Source organism: Mustelus asterias, unplaced genomic scaffold (assembly GCF_964213995.1).
Source record: "Mustelus asterias unplaced genomic scaffold, sMusAst1.hap1.1 HAP1_SCAFFOLD_600, whole genome shotgun sequence".
Taxonomy (NCBI): Eukaryota; Metazoa; Chordata; class Chondrichthyes; order Carcharhiniformes; family Triakidae; genus Mustelus; species Mustelus asterias.
In genome coordinates this window covers 197,119-216,571 of record NW_027590550.1, presented here as the reverse complement: position 1 = coordinate 216,571, position 19,453 = coordinate 197,119, and the positions used below count along the sequence as shown (strand labels likewise).

Genomic DNA, 19,453 nt, shown 5'->3' with positions numbered 1-19,453 from the left:
AAGCAAACAGTCCCTTAAGGGTAGACAGATATGAAAGCAGGACCAGGAAGGAAAGAGGGAAATTGGTTTAAGGGGTCTCAGGCTCTTTGCCATTGTCCCTGGGAGGGGAGTAACGGTTAAAAGGTGAAAGCAGTGACAGTGGAACAAAGGAAGAGAGAACCACATTTTCCCCCACATCATTCTTTCTCCACCCTCACTCCTCCACCCCGCCCCCCAAAATGAATGAGGGAGCACAGATTTATTGTCATTGGCTGAATGCAGCAAAGGCGACTCGCGGGAAAACTTTCTCGCAGCCTCCGGCTGCACTGCCTGAGAGGAGGCAGCTTCAATCGAGATATCGCAAGGAAATTAGACTGTTGTCTGAAAAGGAAGAACTTGCAGGGCTATGGGCAGAAGACAGGGGAACAGAACTAGGTGAACTACTCATTGGGAGAGCCAGTGCAGACACGATGGGTCGAGTGGCCTCCCCTCCTTCTGCGCTGTAACAATTCTGACATTCTACGAATCCTGCAGTACGGGAGACTCAAAGAATAAGCACAGAGGTAGTGTTACTGGACTAGCAATCCAGATGCAGACACAAGCTCAAATCCCACCACGCCAGGTGGGGAGAATTTAAATTCTATCAACGAATCTGGAATTTAAATAAACAAGTCTCAGTGACAGCTGCCATGAAACTACTGGATTGCCGTAAATAGCCGTCGGACTGCCTCACATCCTTTAGGATGGGGAAATCTGCCATCCTTACCTGGACTGGTGTACAACACAGGACTCTGGACCCACAGCAATGGGGCTGACTCTTCACTGCCTTCCGAAAACGGACTAGCAAAATTGTATCAAACAGCAACAGAGTAAAGCACTGTAGGGTATACCTTTATCAAATGAACTATGGTGGCTCACCACCACTTCTCAAAGAACTATTAGGGATGGGCAATAAACGCTCACATCCCATGTTTATATAAATCTGTGGGACACAAGCAAGTGCTCTCAACTATATTTTTTTATTCATTTGTGGGACATGGGTGTCCCTGGCTGGGCCAGCATTTATTACCCATCCCCTAGTTGCCCTTGTTCAGAGGGCAGTTGAGAGTCACATGTAGGCCAGACCAGGTAAAGATGGCAGATTTCCTTCCCTAAAAAGGCCATTAGCGAACCAGATGGGTTTTTCCAACAATCGACAATGGTTTCACGGTCATCAGTAGATTCTTAATTCCAGATATTTTTTTATTGAACTCAAATTTCACCATCTGCCACGGCAGGATTCGAACCCGGGTCCCCAGAGCATTAGCTGAGTTTCTAGATTAACGGTCTAGCGACAATATCACTAGGCCATCACCTCCCTCTAATTCATAGGACCCCAATGGTTGCGGGTTCTCCCTCCCAAGGAATGAGGGTTTCTGATTGAAACACATCAGCACAGCATGTACGACAGCTCGTACAATAACGTAGACTGTGGGCATGCTTACAATGCCAGTCACATCCATCAAGGTTCACATCTGGGCAAGACACGGGAGGGGGTGGGGTTGCTATGAAACCATCCCCCCAGCAAGTGTCAGCACCTCAAGATGGGGAGGAGAGAAAATGAGGCAGCGACATATCCGCATTTTTAAACATGCAGCCCCAGTTAAAAATGAGAGAAGCAGTGGACTGGGAACAACTTCAACAAAGGTCTGCAAATACAGACACAGAAGAAGCTATCAATAATGAAGATCAAAGGGACGTGGGGTGGAAAGAGAGAGAGAGAGAGAGATGAACACTTTAGCATTATACACAGGCTGGTGGTTTGCTTTGTTTCCTATTTGAAAGCTCAGCCAAACAGTAACTTGCCCTGGGGCTAGTTGGCAAGTGGAAATTTCCATCCCGAGACATAGGTCCAGGACCCCAATTCCAAATCAGCACTCAGATGGTCTTTAAATTGAAGTATCTCATTCAGAGCGAGGAGGGGAGGGGGGGGGGGGGGGGGGGGGGGGGTGTGTGTGTGTGTGTGGGGGGGGGAATGCCAGCCTCCACAGCTGGGCTCTGAATAGAACAGCACTCCGCAACATCAAAAGAAATAGAAGAACGCAGTAATCCTCATTTATGAATTCCAGAATCCAATTTCCTCTCTCGTCTTTCAAGTTCCCTCAAACAATAGCTGCCTTGGTCCAAGTAAAGCACAGCTTCATTCTCATCTGAAGCAAAGGCAGATCTGCATGCAGCCATTAAAAGTCTGCCCATGACCATCGTCAGCGAGCCAGACATACTTCACCCTCATCAAAACCCCAGGCCCCTCTCCACCTGTGCACAATGCCAACCTTCGCCAAACTATTGCCACTAATGGGATGGCATCACGAACACCCCCCCCCCCCCAACTCATCCGTACTCTCAGAACTGAAGGTGGGACACTCCAGGGCACAGTCAAGAGACTGAAACCCAACTAAAGTCAAAACGCCAGCTGGGGTTTTGAAAAGATTAAACCCCACAAGTTGGGAGGGGGGCGGGGGGGTGGAATGGCAAGTGCATGCATGTGGGAACTTGAATGATACATGAGGGAGGTTGGGAGGAGGAGGCTCTTGTGGTGCAATAAACACCAGCATAGACCAGTTGGACTGAATGGCCTGTTCCTGTGCTGTTAATTCTGTGTAATGCTGTGTAAATGAGCTCATTCCCATCTTCACAACATCCGCTCAAGTACTTTCCAGCTTTTAATTGTAGCGCGACCCCAGCTGGTCGCCCCCTCCCTGTCTCACCGTAATCTTGCCTCAGAGTCACAAGGTTCCAGGTCCAAGTCTCGAACACAAAAATCAAGGCCAACACTCCAGTGCAGCACTGAAGGAGTTTTGCACTGTCGGGGGTGTTGTATTTTGGAAATGCTATTAAACAGAGGTCTCTCGTGTAGACGTAGAGGATCCCACTCACGCATTTTGAACAGCTGTGGATTTCCCCTCCCCCAAGCCCATCGGCCCTGGCCAATATTTTTTATTTCTCGATTTTCACCACAAGAAACACAATAGCTGGTCATCAGCATTTGCTGCTTGTGAGAGCCTGTCGTGTGTAAATTGGCTGCTGCACTTCCTGTATTACAGCAGTGACTACACTTCAAAAAGTTCAGCACTGACTGCACGACGCATCGAGACATCCGGTGGTTGTGCAAAGCCAACAGCGGGCCTGGCCATGTTCAGATCATTCATCAGTGGGAAGGAGGCTTGTATGGAGCATAAACACCAGTCAAGGCTAGCTGGGTCAAATGATTTGTTTCTGTACGGTAGGCACTCTGTAATGCAGACCAAGCTCTGACCTTTCTGCTCTGTATGCAGCTTTGATTTGGACTCGCTAGGTGTCAGCCACCATCATGATCCAAACATTGACCCGTAGCAAGAGGAGAGAAACGTAAACCCTTACACCAGCATAAGCCTATATATAGGACTGAGCCAAGAACACACTGCATGCTATTAGCTTACCAATTGAGAGTGCTGTCATCAGGATTTCAGTAAAAGGTACAGCGATCAATAATAAATTTTCATGTGTCATACCCAACCAACTGCAAGAACATTCATAACTCCAAGATTTTTGTCCTTCCAATCTTGGACAGTCTGTGAGGAGCACTATGAACTGCACAATGCCAGGATAGAATACTGGCACTCTCAGGTTTGTGAACAGTTGTGGTGAATTGAGCATCCCACATGAAGGTTACAGACACAACATTTAAAGTTTGAGCAACTTTTCCTACACAGAAGAAAAGCAGTGGCAACACTGGGTTAAGAAACACCCACAGTATCATAGAATCCTACAGTGCAGAAGGAGGCCATTCAGACCATCGAGTCTTCATCGACTACAATCCCACCCAGGTCCTATCCCCATAACCCCACGCATTTATCCTAGCTAGTCCCCCTGACACCAAGGGACAATTTAACATGGCCAATCCACCTAACCCGCACATCTTTGGAGTGTGGAAGGAAACTGGAGCAACTGGAGAAAACCCTTGCAGACACGGGAATAATGTGCAAACTCCACACAGACAGTGACCCAAGCCGGGAATCGAACCCGGGTCCCTGGCGCTGTGAGGCAGCAGTGCTAACCACTGTGCCATCGTGCCACCCGTCATCAGCCATGTTTACTCAGGTCACTGACCAAATTATCTAGTGTGTTACCAAACTGTACCCCACAGTAAATCCCCTGAGAAACCTAATGTGTGTGGTGCACAACACTTCACATGCCTCTTCAGTTTAAGGACATAGAAACATAGAAACCCTACAGTACGGAAAGAGGCCATTCGGCCCATCGAGTCTGCACCGACCACAAACCCAACCAGGCCCGACCCCCATATCCCTACATATTTACCCACTAATCCCTCTAACCTACGCATCTCAGGATACAAAGGGCATTTTTTTTAGCATGGCCAATCAACCTAACCCGCACAACTTTGGACTGTGGGAGGAAACCGGAGCACCCGGAGGAAACCCACGCAGACACGAGGAGAATGTGCAAACTCCACACAGACAGTGACCAAGCCGGGAATCGAACCCAGGTCGGAGCTGTGAAGCAGCAGTGCTAACCACTGTGCTACCGTGCCGCCCCAAGGACTGATGCCTCTCTGCAAGCTTGCAATCCATTTCTGGATTTCACAATGGACGATTTAATCTTGGATCTGAAGCCTCCGGGCAGGCCGCTTCCTCTTTTAACATTCCTCACTCCTTTGGAACAAGTGCCTCAACTTTCAATCAGCCTCTTGTCAACCCAGTCCCTGCAGAGATTTGAAACTCGTGGTGACAGAGAAGCCTGGGGCTGGAAACCAGTCCTTCCAATTTTATGGTTCAACTCACCATCTGGGTAACATGCAGGCCAGGAGGATTTCCGTGAGGGCACGGAAAGGAGAGGGTCATCAGAAACTCTCTACCGATGGTCAGTAAAAGTGCTTCATGGCTGCACCACATTGACCAAAGATGCAAGCTAAATCATGATTCTATACCCAACCTTAACCAAGGCCTTGGTGAGCACAGTGCCACTGGATTTCTAAGTTATTTTGAGAGAGTGAAGCAAAAGCAAACGGAATTCCTGCTGGACAGAGCATGCACAGATGCCAGGTGAAGGCCAATTAGGCCCCAGCTTTATTACAGAGCCCAAGGTGAAACAGTCCCAATGACATTCACTGGGCCCACCCAGGAGAATGATCATGCTTGCAAGGGAACAGGGGTTGTCCATTACCTGTACAATGCTAGTCAATGAGTCAGCATCCTTGGAGCAAGATTATAGGGTAAAAGAGAGTAGAAAGACAGAGCAGTTGTGATGAGTTGAGGTCAGGACTGGCCAAAACGCCAGAGAGAGAGATGTGAAGTGTCGATGACTGGGTGACAGGAAGATGGGAGATAGGAGAGAAGAGCCTCAAAGAAAGAAAGGAAATGAGGAATTGAGGGTTTAGTTCTGCAGTGCCATCAAAATGCACATCGACCTGACCGAGGGAATCTAGGTTACGCAAATACAAGAGATTCCAAAATCACAGTCTCAGATCCTTTGGTCTGATGAAGTCAACTTGTAGCCATCAACTTGAAGTCAGGGCGTCATGGTGATAGAATGGTTAGCACCTCAGTGCCAGGGACCCGGGTTCAGTTCCTGGCTTGGGTCACTGTTTGTGTGGCGTTTGCACGTTCTCCCCATGTCTGCATGGGTATCTTCCGGGTGCACCGGTTTCCTCCCACAGTCCGAAAGACATACTGGTCAGGTGCACTGGCCATGCTAAATTTTCCCTCAATGTACCCGAACAGGCGCCCAAGTCTGGTGACTAGGGAATTTTCACAGTAACTTCATTGCAGTGTTAATGTAAGCCTACTTGTGACTAATAAATAAGCTTTACTTATTGATGATTCTGCCTGCTGCTAGTCGGCTGTAGAGAGGATGTAGTGGCTGGCGCTATTCGAAGGACAAAGTATGAGTTGGCACACAGCAAGTGAAGGTTGTCCAGTGGAATCTGAAGACTGAGGAGGAGTGGAGAGTCAACCATCAGTCAGAGGTTGATCCAAGGACCCAGTGGAAGAGTGTGACGGCCAGCAGCATAGAGTAGTGAGCACCAGAGGAGTGAAGGCTGTGGACCAAGAGCAATGCAGCCAAGAGCACCAGGGGAGGTGAAGGATATGTTCACGGGGTCCAAAGAATATTTAGGAGGAGGCACAGAGCAAGTATAAGATCAGGCTCGAAGAGCTGGTTTAACCCAGTCTAGCAAAAGCATTCTGAAAGACAAGTGGAGTGGAGTAGAGCAACATCACCTGCCATAGGCAGCATGCAGACAGCAGCAAGACAGAGGATGACAGGAGAAGGATCCAGCAGCAGGAATGGATTAGAAGCAATTCAGCGCAGAGTGAAAAGATGCAGCATTGGAAGGGAAATGCAGCCCATAGGAGCAAACTAGGCAGCAGGGAAAAACCGAGCTATCAACAACTCAACCAACAATAATTGGGGGGTGGGAGGGGTGAGTCTTCTAAAAGTGTTCCATACAGATGCCAGACTCGGCCAAGTGACTGACACATCCAGGTCTTCTTTAGCTCGACTGACAGCTGAGGCCATCAATTTATTCAGAAAAGTTCACAGATATACAATGTGTTTTGGCACACAGAGGAGCCAAGTTAAACTGAATAGCTGATTACACTGGTATGCAGAGGCTGAGGTGGGTGTTCAAGACACATTTTTATAAAAGAAAATCAGAGACCCGAGCACAAAATCTAAGCTGCCACCCAGTGCAGTAGTCCAATGTTGGCCTGTTGCGTATCCCTGATTTTAAAATCATTCCATCACTGGTGATTGTGCCTTCAGCCAAGTCGAGCCAAAGCTTTGGAATTCGCTCCCTAACCTTTCTGTCTCTTTGTCCTTTATGACACTACTTAAAACCAACCCCCTTGACCAAGCTTTTGGTCACCGGTCTTTAATATCTGCTTTAATGGCTCAGAGTCAAATATTTTTGATAACACTCCTAGGACACGTTAGGATGTTTTATTGCATTAAAGAGACTTTATAAATTGCAGGTTAGTGTGCTGAGCGGGTGCTGCACTGTCATAAGTGCTGTCTTCCGGAGTTGTTAAACCAAGTATGTGCTCTCAGGTGAACGTAAACATAGAAACAAGAAGGGGTAGGCCATTCGGCCCTTCGAGCCTGTTCTGCCATTCGAGCCTGCTCTGCCATTCATTACGATCATGGCTGATCATCAAATTCAATATCCTGATCCCCCCTTTTCCCCAAATCCTTTGATCCCTTTAGCCCCAAGAGCTATATCGAATTTCTTCTTGAAAACAGAATCAGTAAAAATCACATGGGACCATTCGAAAGAGGTGCACAGGAGTTCTCTCTCATCTCCTGGCCAAACACCATGAGGTCTTATCTTCTGTAGTAAACTTTTATGCGGCAACTTATTGAATGCCTTTTGCAAATCCAAATACACCACAGCTACTGGTTCAACATCCTCAAAGAACGTTGTTAAATTTGACAAACATTATTTACCTTCCACAAAACCATGCTGACCCACTGCTGAAAGGTAAGATTAGGCTGGGTAGCTCTTCATCAACCGTCAAAGACACAATGGGCTGAATGGCCTCCTTCTGTGGTCATAAACTTTCTATGATTTTGATGAAATATTTATCCCTCAGTCAAAAATCACAAAACATGATCTGGTCATCACATTGCCATTTGAGAGATCATACAGTGTGAAAGCTGACTGCTCCATTTCCTACCTGCACTTCAGAAGTACTTCAGTGGCTGCAAAGCGCATTTGGGTGTCTCAAGGTCTTGAAGGGTTCTATCTAAATGCAGGCGCTTTGGGTGAAATTTTGTCAATAGCACACCGTTCCCAAAAGTGGAACTAGAAGTTGGCACCGCTTCTGCTCTCTTGTTTTTCACTTTCCCCACACAAACACTATTAAAATTTAAAGTGTCAGCAATGTGCACAGGGGACGTGTGATTCTTCGGTGGGGGAACATTTTCAGTGGTGAATCCTGCCATCGGCTGACAATGCAGCAGTTACAGGTGGACTAGTCTCCTGGACAATCAGGGAGGCTCTGCATCATAGCTGCCCAACTCCAGTGCCACCAACACTAGAATTAACAGTTACTTGTTTTAAAAAACAAATTTAAACCTCTCTCGTCAATATTTTGACCTTATTTGTGTGTGCATCATTGTTATTTGTTGAGACTAGCTTAGATGGAGAGATTTAAAAGTACTGGCACACTTTGTGGTTCACACGCAATGATAGTTACAGGGGAATTAGGGACATTTCCTTTATTGTGGAAGAAACAATGTTATGTTTTTGTGTTCACTCTATGTTGACTGTTCATGTTGGTGTCAAGTGTTGTAGTTGCCAGTGTGTGGGATATTACAGAGCTTGTAGGCTCAGCTGGCCCTCTCTCCTATGCATTGTAAAGGAGGTTGTCCAAGATCACACTCAGCAGGGATAACTAAAATGTTGTAGGTGATCTCGGAACCCTGCAAGGACTCTGCCAGCCAACACCCCGAGAGGGACCCACGTTTGAACAGCAATGACGCTGCTCTTTTGGGCCCTTCATTTTCTTACCTTGACTGACTGCAACCCCATCACACCCTGGACTCCAGACCCATCCATGCCTCCGATAGGTGAGGCAAGGGGATCAGACTATACACCACACGGAATGAAAAAAAAACAACACCTGGAAGCACTGAAGGTGTAATAAAGATTTACAAGGATGATACCAAAACAACGAGGTAATAAACATTAGCTCAGGCTGAGGTTCTTTTCCCTGGAAAACAGAAGGTGACCTAATGGGGTCTTTAAGATAATGAAAAGCTTAACGGTGTATATGCAAAGAAGATACTTCCATTTGTGGGATGACCCAAAAACCAGGGAGCATACTTAGAACTTGGTCACAAATAAATCCAATAAGAAATTCAACAGAAATTTATTTACTGAAGCGCGGGGTGTTAAAATGTAGAACTTGCTACCAAAACTAGTGGATGCACAATGGTGGCAGGGTCAGATTCAGCCGTGATGTCCAAACGCAAGTCCCTCACCAGCTCTACACACTACGCATGAGCAGCTGTGCAGCAGCCTGTGAAAGCCACCATCTACTACTGCTGAAGTACCTGTCTCATAATGCTCATCGGCCTGGAGGCCTCATTAAATTTAGAGGTCCTCACATCATGTCACCTTCACATTGTGCAACTGGACTCAGAGGAGTCCTTGGCTTAATGGTGAAAATAAACATCGGGGCTCCAGATTTCAGCCTAGTTCACAAACTCTCCTCTTTTCTCATCAACCTTCTTCTATCGTATTCTGAAAATGTCGGCCAATTTCAACTTTAGTCTGCAGGCAATGGGTTCATGTCCCATTCCAGAGACTTCAGCGCAATCTCGTCCGACATTTCAGTGCAGTACTGAGGGAGCAGCATGTGAAAGATCCCATGGAACCATTTCAAAATCAACACAGTTATGTCCTGGACTACATTTATACTTCAACCAACACCATTAAAAAAAAAAGAAACAACATTTAAAGAAAAGCAAAATGCTGCGGATGCTGGAAATCTGAAATAAAAACAGAACACTTTGGATAAACTCAGCAGGTCTGGCAACATCTGTGAAGAGAGAATCAGAGTTACCGTTTTGAATCCGTATGACTCTTCTTCAGAACTGAAGAGGGAAGAAATGTGATGGGAGTCATACGGACATGAAATGTTAATTCTGATTTCTCTCTCCACAGATGCTGATGAACCTACTGAGTCTTTTCAGCATTTTCTTTTTTTATTACAACAGATCTCAGTGTTTGTGATTTTTTTAAGCTGCGTACACATTGGCCACTGGGTTTGCCTGCATGAAGGAGAGATTTCTTATCTTTGGGATTTTCTGCCCCAGCAGGCTTTGGATGCAGTCAGTATTCAAAGCCTATTGGAGTCTTCAGGATAAAGGGAATATGGGGCTAGGAGGGGAAAGTGGAGTTAATGTAGAAGACCATAGCCTTATGGACTGGTGGAGCTGGCTCATAGGGCCATATGGCCTATCCCTGGTGACTATATTACAAAACTAATTAATTGGTCGTAACGCACTTTGAGATTTTGAGAATGTGAAAGATATGTAAAAAGTTCCCTTTCTTTCAGGACCACATCCCCTGTCCCCACAATCGGATCAATGAGAGGATACCTTGATTCAGCAGTCACGCCAACCCCATCCCTCCCAAACCTAGCACTGGTTCACTGTTCAACCACAGGTGGCACCAGGGCAGTGCTCCATCCAGTCCTTATGCAACACCCATGGATACACGTTCCCAGCAGGGGCTGTGGACTAAAACCTACAAGGAATCTAAATTCATGCTCAGCTCTCTAACCCAGGGATGTAGTGAGCAAATGTAGCAGCAACCCTAGCAGTCCCCTGGCTGAAGCCAGTGTTTTGTTATTTATATGGTCACATCCTTAAGATGCTAAAACACTCCCAGCACCCTGGACAGGTTGCATGATCAAACAAAACCGGACACTGAGCCACAAAGATGTTGGGATGGATGACCAATAAAAGGCTTTAAGGGAATATGGGGCTAGGAGGGGAAAGTGGAGTTAATGTAGAAGACCATAGCCTTATGGACTGGTGGAGCTGGCTCATAGGGCCACATGGCCTATCCCTGGTGACTATATTACAAAACTAATTAATTGGTCATAACGCACTTTGAGATTTTTGTTTAAGGCTTTAAAAGGCTTTTTAAAAATGCCTTAAAAAGGAGGAAAGATGGAGAAAGGTAAAGAAGCTTTGGCAGCTGAATTTACAGCCAATGGAAAACAGGGATACAATGCTTTTGGGGACATAGTATCTAATCAATGTTTGTATGCAAGGTTACGCAACGTACTAGCATGCTGGGTTATTGCAGGAGTATCCATCAGATGTCAGCAAGCAGTAGCTTTTATGACAAAGTCTTCAGTAAACATGTAATTTTATTACCAATTGATGAAAAACTGCAACTGAAAACTGTTTCTGGTGAAAAGTGTGGAGATCAAGGATGCTATTGTCATCATTTGCACCTTGAGCTATGATCTGAAATGCACTGTCTGAAAAGACAATGGAAGCAGATTCAGTAACTTTCAAAACAGAATTGAATAAATACTTGAAAGGGAAACTTGTACAGGGCGATGGTGAAACAGTGCATAGGCGCAAGAGGCAAACTGGCTGCCCTCTTTTGTAGAGACCCAGATAGTTATTGAAGTATAGAGAGGGAGCAAAATGGTAGGTACAGTTCCTCGAGTCTTATGTTATTGGTCTTCCTATTGAATTGATGAGCCTGAACCTTGAAGAGACTTCCCCTATGCCCCTCCACCCCTGGATTACAAACTGTGACATATTGAAAATGCCCCTTTGTTACCTGGTGCGCAGCACAAGAATCAAGTGGCAAGTTCTTGGTGTTCAGCCACACAGCTGTGGCAGCTAAGCCACCACTTTAGTATGGGCGACATGTCACAAGGAGCTTGTAAGCAGCTTCCGAAAACGCTTATCAGCAATTAGCCACCAGCGTATTAAGGTAGAGAGAGGGTCCCTACAGAGCAGCAGAGCAAACAAACTCAAATGCAATTTGACTGGAAACAAAATGAGAGAATTAAATTACGCAAGCCCCTTTCCAAGTCAGCGAGGTCTCAATGCAAGCAGTGGTAACCAGTCTTACAATGAAATAGCACACAGTGCCAACTCTCACTGAGTACAATGCCAGGGGGCCTTTTAAAACCAACATCGCGTTTCCATAACCTCAGAAATCTACAGCTTGCAAGTTTCACAAATTAGAATGTACAAAAATCATCAATGGTGAGAAGGTGACCTTTCTTACAATTGAAGCTCATCCCTACTCAACTTTTGTCATCCATCCATCCAGCTTCATTTTGTCCAGAAAGGCAAAATCAGGAGCAATGCAAAACCTGCTGCCAGCCTGTTATCATCCACCTAATACCGCCAAGATCGGCTCTCTACCAAATAGACCCAGCAGGTTGTTTCACATATTTATCATTCTTTGAAAGAGCAAACTTTTTTTCTACAATATTGCTGCTCCATATGCCTCATGGACCTCTTCCACACTCCTGCCACAACTCCTCAGGGCACCAGCAGACGCAACAGGAAAATGGTCATGCTGCAAAGCCAGGTTTTACTGGCCGACCGCACACCCCCTCGATTACGTGTCACACAAAGTTAATGAACAGTTACTAAACTCAGGCCAGGGAAGAGGATATTTACTGGGGAGTGCCAATAACTGTTTGTAATTAAATTAAGCTGTCAAATACCATGTTCTGCTGCATTGGTGAAGTGGGAAAAGGGGGCAGGACATATCCAATCGCATTAGTTACTCCTGAAGGTGTTGACTGATATGGAGGAACAGTTCCACAAGTACTGACGGACCTTCCGCATCCTACTCAAGTAGCACTCTTCCTGTGCAGCCTTGGCCAGGGTATCTATCCTTTTGAAAAACACCATGAATTTCCCCATCCACTGGAGGTTGTCAAATTCATTGCAGAAACCCTGGTCTCAGGGTTACGTGGTGTCAGAGGAATCACAGCGGACAACAAACCTGTGCCCACATGGTATCTGTCCCCATGAACTGCCCACCAGAGCTTACTGGACAACAACCAGAAGCTCACATCATGTACCTTTTGAGCTGCAACTTCAAATCTGATGATCTTAACCATGAACTGTGTTTTTATTATGCTTTCTGAGCGATTTCTACAAGTTGCATAATGATCATGGACCATCCAGGCGACTGTAAGCATTCAGGAAAGCAGACCATTTTTGACATACTAATTATTGTAGCCTATACTATTGAGCCAAGAAGCACTCTAGACAGAAAGGCTCAGCACCTCACCACACAGTGCATTCACCCACAAGTCAAGCAGTGGTTTTCAAACCAAGTAGCCATCAATGGACCAGGTATAGAAACTTCACCCAGGCTTATAGACATCACATTGGCTCAATTAATCATTGCATTCCTGACCTGCTAATTGGTATCAATTCTTTCCCTTTAGCATGGAGCCCAAGCTTAAGGATTCCCCTCCCCAGCTCACCTTCTGTTATCTTATTACAGCTGAAATTAACAACCTCTTTCTGCACTGGGAAAAGAATTGATCAATTATGTGCCAAAACACACTACACTGAAAACCAGGTTTGTTTAAACATTCAGCCAGGTCAAAGTACTGGTCACATTGGATTCTGTTTTTGGTCTTTCTTCCAACTAGCTGGGTGGAGCTAGTGATGCAACAGTACTGACCTGAAATGTTAACTCAGATTCTCACTCCACAGCTGCTGCCAGATCTGCCAAGCACTTCCAACATTTTTTGTCTTTAAATCACAGCGCCGCTTGGATCACTCCTACTTCACTAGTTCCCTTGACGAAAGTTGTGGTCAATTCAGAAAATGAAGACCACATGGGTCCATTTTGGTAGCGGAGGTCATCAATGGGGGCGGGGGGGGCTAGAATTTGGTGGCATTGGAGGAACCCCCAGACCTCAGGCGTGAAGCCTCCCATGGTGATGGACATTGAAGGCTCAGAGACATGGAGTGACAATGGGATGACATCTCAGAACAGAAAAAGGAAGAGAGAAGTGGGAGGGGGGGGGGGGGGGGGGGGGGGGGGGGAGAGAGAGAGAGAGAGAGAGAGAAGAGAGAGAGAGGGAGAGAAGAGAGGGAATCAGAGTTATACCCCCTGACAACTATGTTTCACCCGCTTGGTGCTCTGCAGCTGTTGTATCAACACAATCCTTTGGTGGTTGGGAAAACTGGGACACGTGGAAATGTGATATCACTCAGCCAATCCCTTCGTTATAGTCTCTAAACAAGGTCAGAAGAAAAAAAAATACACATACACTAAGAAAGCAAGCCAGCGCTCATAAGGCTCTTACCTTTGGTTGCGCTCGACGTGGAAAAGCCACTTTAGGATCAATCTGTATGGAAGGAAAATACAACAAAAATTAAACATGCAGTTGGGAGGTGCTGCAAGAATCACGCTGCAAAACAAGAGAAATGGAAGTTCCTCTCTGTCAGCAAAATAAATGGAATCATGACCCCATTAAAAAGCTATTGCAAAACGGTTCCTGGCTAATGTAACCTGATGTCAGCTGAATGCAGCGTCCTCTAAAATGCAGAATACAGAGAAGCTGATTTTCTCCCCCAGTAGGTAATGTCACAAATGTACCCTCTGGTTTGTCACACGCGAGTGTTAATAGTGAAAACATAGAACATAACAGCGCAGTACAGGCCCTTCGGCCCTCGATGTTGCGCCGAGGTTATCATAAGGCTGAGGTAGTGAAATCACCGTCCTCACCCGACACCTACGGCCCAAGAATGTCATGAGCCACGTAGAACAGGTCCTCCATCATCCATGGGGTGGAGTGGATGGGAAGAGACTATTAAATAGTCTTAAAACTAATGTTACCTTGGCTTCCATGTCTGGAATTTTAATGTAGAAATCATGTAACCATACAAACCCAGAAGGCCTTTCAGCCCTTCAGGTCTGTGGCAGTTCTTTGGTGGGACAATCCAGAGCTAATCCCACAGACTCCCCAGTTTCCACAGTAAGTTCATTGCAGTGAGAGTGTAAGCCTGCTGGTGACTAATAAATAAACTTTAAACATCTTTCTCAGTTTCTAATAATTATGCACTATTCCCCAAATAAATGAAATGGTCTCTGCCTCAACTGCTCTCTGCAACAAAAATGTTCAATATTTTCAACTTTTCTTTCTCTGCCACTTATATAGAAATCATAGAAATCATAGAAACCCTACAGTGCAGAAGGAGGCCATTCGGCCCATCGAGTCTGCACCGACCACAATCCCACCCAGGCCTTACTCCCACATATTTACCCGCTAACCCTCTAACCTACACATCCCAGGACTCTAAGGGGCAATTTTTAACCTGGCCAATCAACCTAACCCGCACATCTTTGGACTGTGGGAGGACACCGGAGCACCCGGAGGAAACCCACGCAGACACGAGGAGAATGTGCAAACTCCACACAGACAGTGACCCGAGCCGGGAATCGAACCCGGGACCCTGGAGCTGTGAAGCAGCAGTGCTAACCACTGTGCTACCGTGCCACCCATATATATACTTTTCTCTCAATCACTTATATACATACACTCTGCTCCTTAGTTGAGGATGTGTAGAGGCTCTCACTGTTGCTGTGAGTGAGTGCATAATACCAACTGGGATTGGGTTGGATGATACAAAGAATGAAACATGAGTAATGATCGACACCAGCCACTGTCCACCCACCACTTCCCTCAATCCATGCAAAGTTCCAAAACTACATCAACTGGAATGAGTCACATCAGCCTTCATGGAATTGGCACATCAATCCATCGGAAAAATTCTCCAAGATGGGTGCATCGCCACTGACCTTCATTCTTCAACAGTCTTGCTGCAAATTACATGCGTGCAGGAGCTCCGTTCTCTCATTTTCACTCCCGCAAATATTGCACTTACAGCCACATCACTGTGCATGGCAGGCATGCTCTCCTATCCAGTTACATGCAGTAGATACCATAACCCTACAGCCACTGCTAATATAGCATGCCTTGTTCACCACCCACCCCATCAATTCCCATTCATGGCCAAGCACTCAGCTGCCTTGGCCCCAAGTTCTGAAATCCTCTCCCTCCACCTCTCCCCTCTCCTATTTAAAAATCCTCCTTAAAATCTACCTCTTTAATAAAGATTTTAAGTTACCTGCCCTACTTTTTTGTGGCTTGGCTCAATGTCAAGTCTTATTCTGAGGCAGCTTGGGACACTGTACAAGATTAAGGCACTATACATTTGCAAGCTGTAATGACACTACTAAAGTCTTGCTTTTTGATGAGGGTTGGAAATGCAGAGGGCTTCAGTGGATGAAGAACACTCGACACCAATGCCCAGTGTCAAACTGTTGGCATGGGATATCCCAAGAAGCCACCTCTGCATCAAATGACTTTTCGATCACAGATATGTTGATGTGAGGATACAGGGCATGGGGAGGCAGGGGTTGGCAAATGAAGTGACAGTGGGTCATTACTTAGTTGCAATCAAAGCAATGTGGATCCCTAATCACAGGGAGCTGGTCCTGAAACAACCAGGAAAAAGGGTCAGGGTTTTATTCTGAACTAGCAAAGAAAACTTGCAGCTGGATTTATCAAATCAATACGATAAGTTCTCCCCGTGTCTGTGCTTATGGCTAAACAACAAAAGGACCCTGTGCTGTTATATAACACCACATACTGCCCCGTGATTCGGGCAATACAGGAAATCCACTGGTATTTTTAAAATAGCTCCATGGGCAAGAGGCCTATCTGATTTGATCCTGGCCTCTTATGAGCCAGAATTCAATACTCAGCAGCTGCCAGCTAGTTGAGGCGCATCTACAGAATTTTACGTCTTCCTATCAAGATTCTGCTTCGTCAAGAGAGGAAGGACAAGCCATGGATTATCTCAACTTTCTTTTCCATGAAACAACTTTCTATATTCACAACCAGCTGCAGAGTGTAATAGTTGCCGGACAACCTATTTATTCAACTTGCTCTTGGTACCAGACAGAATGACTCAATGAACATATTTAATTCAAAAATAACCTGCCAAACAGTTTGTATGTACGTCAGTTCAGGGAAAAACAGTGTCTCACGATGTTCCCACAAGTCAAGCCATCTCACCAGAACTTTCAATGTGTAGGCACGGGGCCCACCGTGTTCCCTGTCAAAAATCAGAGACACCTCCACACGGAGCCTGGTTCCTGCATTCCTCAAGTCTCCAGTCAGGAATTTCTTAGTCAGAAGTGAGAAATTCCTGACAAGACTTGCGCGCTTAAAAGGTCAGTATTTGAAGGGGCTGCGAGGGACATCCACTTTCAGTTGTGTCTACAGTGACCTGGAACATAAACCTGCCTGACTTTATTTTCCATGACTTGCTCAAACAGACCCTTGCTGTTTGTCATTTTCATAAATGACCTGGATGAGGAAGTGGAGGGATGGGTTGGTAAGTTTGCTGACGACATCAAGGTAGGTGGTGTTGTGGATAGTTTGGAGGGATGTCAGAAGTTGCAGCGAGACATAGATAGAATGCAAGACTGGGCGGAGAAGTGGCAGATGGACTTCAACCCGGATAAGTGTGTGGTGATCCATTTTGGCAGATCCAATGGGATGAAGCAGCAGTATAATATGAAGGGTACCATTCTTAGCAGTGTAGAGGATCAGAAGGACCTTGGGGTCCGGGTCCATAGGACTCTTAAATCGGCCTCGCAGGTGGAGGATGCGGTCAAGAAGGCGTACGGCGTACTGGCCTTCATTAATCGAGGGATTGAGTTTAGGAGTCGGGAGATAATGCTGCAGCTTTATAGGACCCTGGTTAGACCCCACTTGGAGTACTGCGCGCAGTTCTGGTCACCTCATTACAGGAAAGATGTTGAAGCCATTGAAAGGGTGCAGAGGAGATTTACAAGGATGTTGCCTGGATTGGGGGGCATGCCTTATGAGGATAGGTTGAGGGAGCTTGGTCTCTTCTCCCTGGAGAGACGAAGGATGAGAGGTGACCTGATAGAGGTTTACAAGATGTTGAGAGGTCTGGATAGGGTAGACTCTCGGAGGCTATTTCCAAGGGCTGAAATGGGGGTAGGTACAGAGGAGATGTCAGGGGTAAGTTTTTCACTCAGAGGGTGGTGGGTGAGTGGAATCGGCTGACGTCGGTGGTGGTGGAGGCAAACTCGTTGGGGTCTTTTAAGAGACTTCTGGATGAGTACATGGGATTTAATGGGATTGAGGGCTATAGATAGGCCTAGAGGTGGGGATGTGATCGGCGCAACTTGTGGGCCGAAGGGCCTGTTTGTGCTGTGGCTTTCTATGTTCTATGTTCTATGTGTTCAAACCCCACTCTTGTAGCGAGTTAGCTGACCTCAGTAGGTCTAAAATGGGACACTACAGCTGGTCTCAGACACAAGAGCAGGCTATTCAGTCTCTCGAGCTTGTTCAAGAAACCCTAATCTAATGGAATCGGAGAATAAGGGTCCATGGTCCCCCAGCTATTGTCTAATGAGGCGTGCCAAGAATAACCAATAGAAACTCTAGATTCATCTGTTCTTTCAAATTACTGTGCTTCTAACCAATAACCTTTGCCTACCGCACACTGCCAAGTTGCTTGTGGGCAATCTGGTTGGCATTTTGTACAGAGCCGAGCACAATGAAGTAGGGTCAAATTAATGGATGGCATCGTGCTTCAGACACAGCGAGGCAGGACAATCAGGGCAGAAAGAGGACACTAGGAATGGGAGTTTACCGAGGTTATCACCAGCAGCATCCAAAAGATAGTAATTTCCTTAATTCATGGGCAGCACAGCTGCCTCACAGCTCTAGGGACCGGGTTCGATTCCCAATTTGGGTGACTGTCTATGCGGAGTTTGCACGTTCTCCCAGTGTCTGTGCGCTATTTTCCTCCAGGTGCTTCGGTTTCCTCCCACAGTCCAAAGATGTGTAGGTTGATTGGCTATGCTAAATTGCCCCTTTAGTGTCCCAAAATGTGTTGGTTAGATGGATTAGCCATGGGAAAGCTGTGGGGGAGTTATTAGTCATGGTAAAGGAGTGGGTAAATAGGGTGGGGCGGGGGGGGAGGGAGGGGGGGAGGAGTGTGCGGGAAAGAGAGCCTGGGTAAGATACTCTGTCAGAGTCGATGCACACTCGATGGGCCGAAAGGCCCTCTTCTGTAGGGATTCTATGATTCAATAAGGAACAGCAACCACTAATGAATAACCAACAGTAAAAATGGAGTCACCAAAGGAAAGCTTCCTCTTCACACCCACTCACTCCAATGGGTTACCAATAATATGGGGTTTAGGGCCTGGTTCAGTTCACATCCTGTGTTAGTCTGCCTGACTTGACGATGGTTAAAAAAAAGTTACATCAAAATTTCCAGTTATATAGATTATAGTGGGTGCATGATTAGATTTTAAACCTGTATAATAAATAAACTTAACTTTGCATATTTTTGATTTCATCATTCAAAAATATAACTAAATATCACAAGCATTGCGAGATTCTTTCACACACATGAAAATAATTTGTTGAATACCCTGACACTTATGTATTATCTGAAGATTATTTCCTGAATTGCCAACTACCTTAGGTTAAGCGGGCCCTAAGGCATTGAAGCCTACAAAATTGAGTATCTGTAAAAGAGGAACATCTCTCAATGCTCAATGGTGCAATACTGAGAAAGGCTTTTTAAGTTGGTGAAGCTGGTCATTCACCTCTAACCTCGAGTTCCCAACCCTTCTCGATGCAGCGCTCCCTCGGTACTGCACTGGAGATTATGCAAACAACTATCCAGTCAATTTATGGGAATAAAGTAATAAATACACATGTTTAATTATCGAACTAAATTTTGAGCGGCACGGTGGCACAATGATTAGCACTGCTGCCTCACAGCGCCACTGACCCGGGTTCAAATCCAGCCTTGGGTGACTGTCTGCACGTTCTCCCCGTGTCTGCGTGGGTTTCCTCCA

General features: G+C 46.0%; 1 protein-coding gene across 2 annotated transcripts in view; it reads right to left on the bottom strand.

The window, feature by feature from the left end:
• Nucleotides 1–19,453, bottom strand: part of LOC144487119 (RNA-binding protein Musashi homolog 1-like) — a 59,979-nt gene that overhangs the window by 23,744 nt on the left and 16,782 nt on the right. For both annotated transcript variants that reach the window (XM_078205178.1, XM_078205177.1), the window contains exon 5: nt 13,839–13,880. In XM_078205178.1, the coding sequence (XP_078061304.1) occupies nt 13,839–13,880 (42 nt within the window). The remainder of the gene's footprint in view (nt 1–13,838; nt 13,881–19,453) is intronic.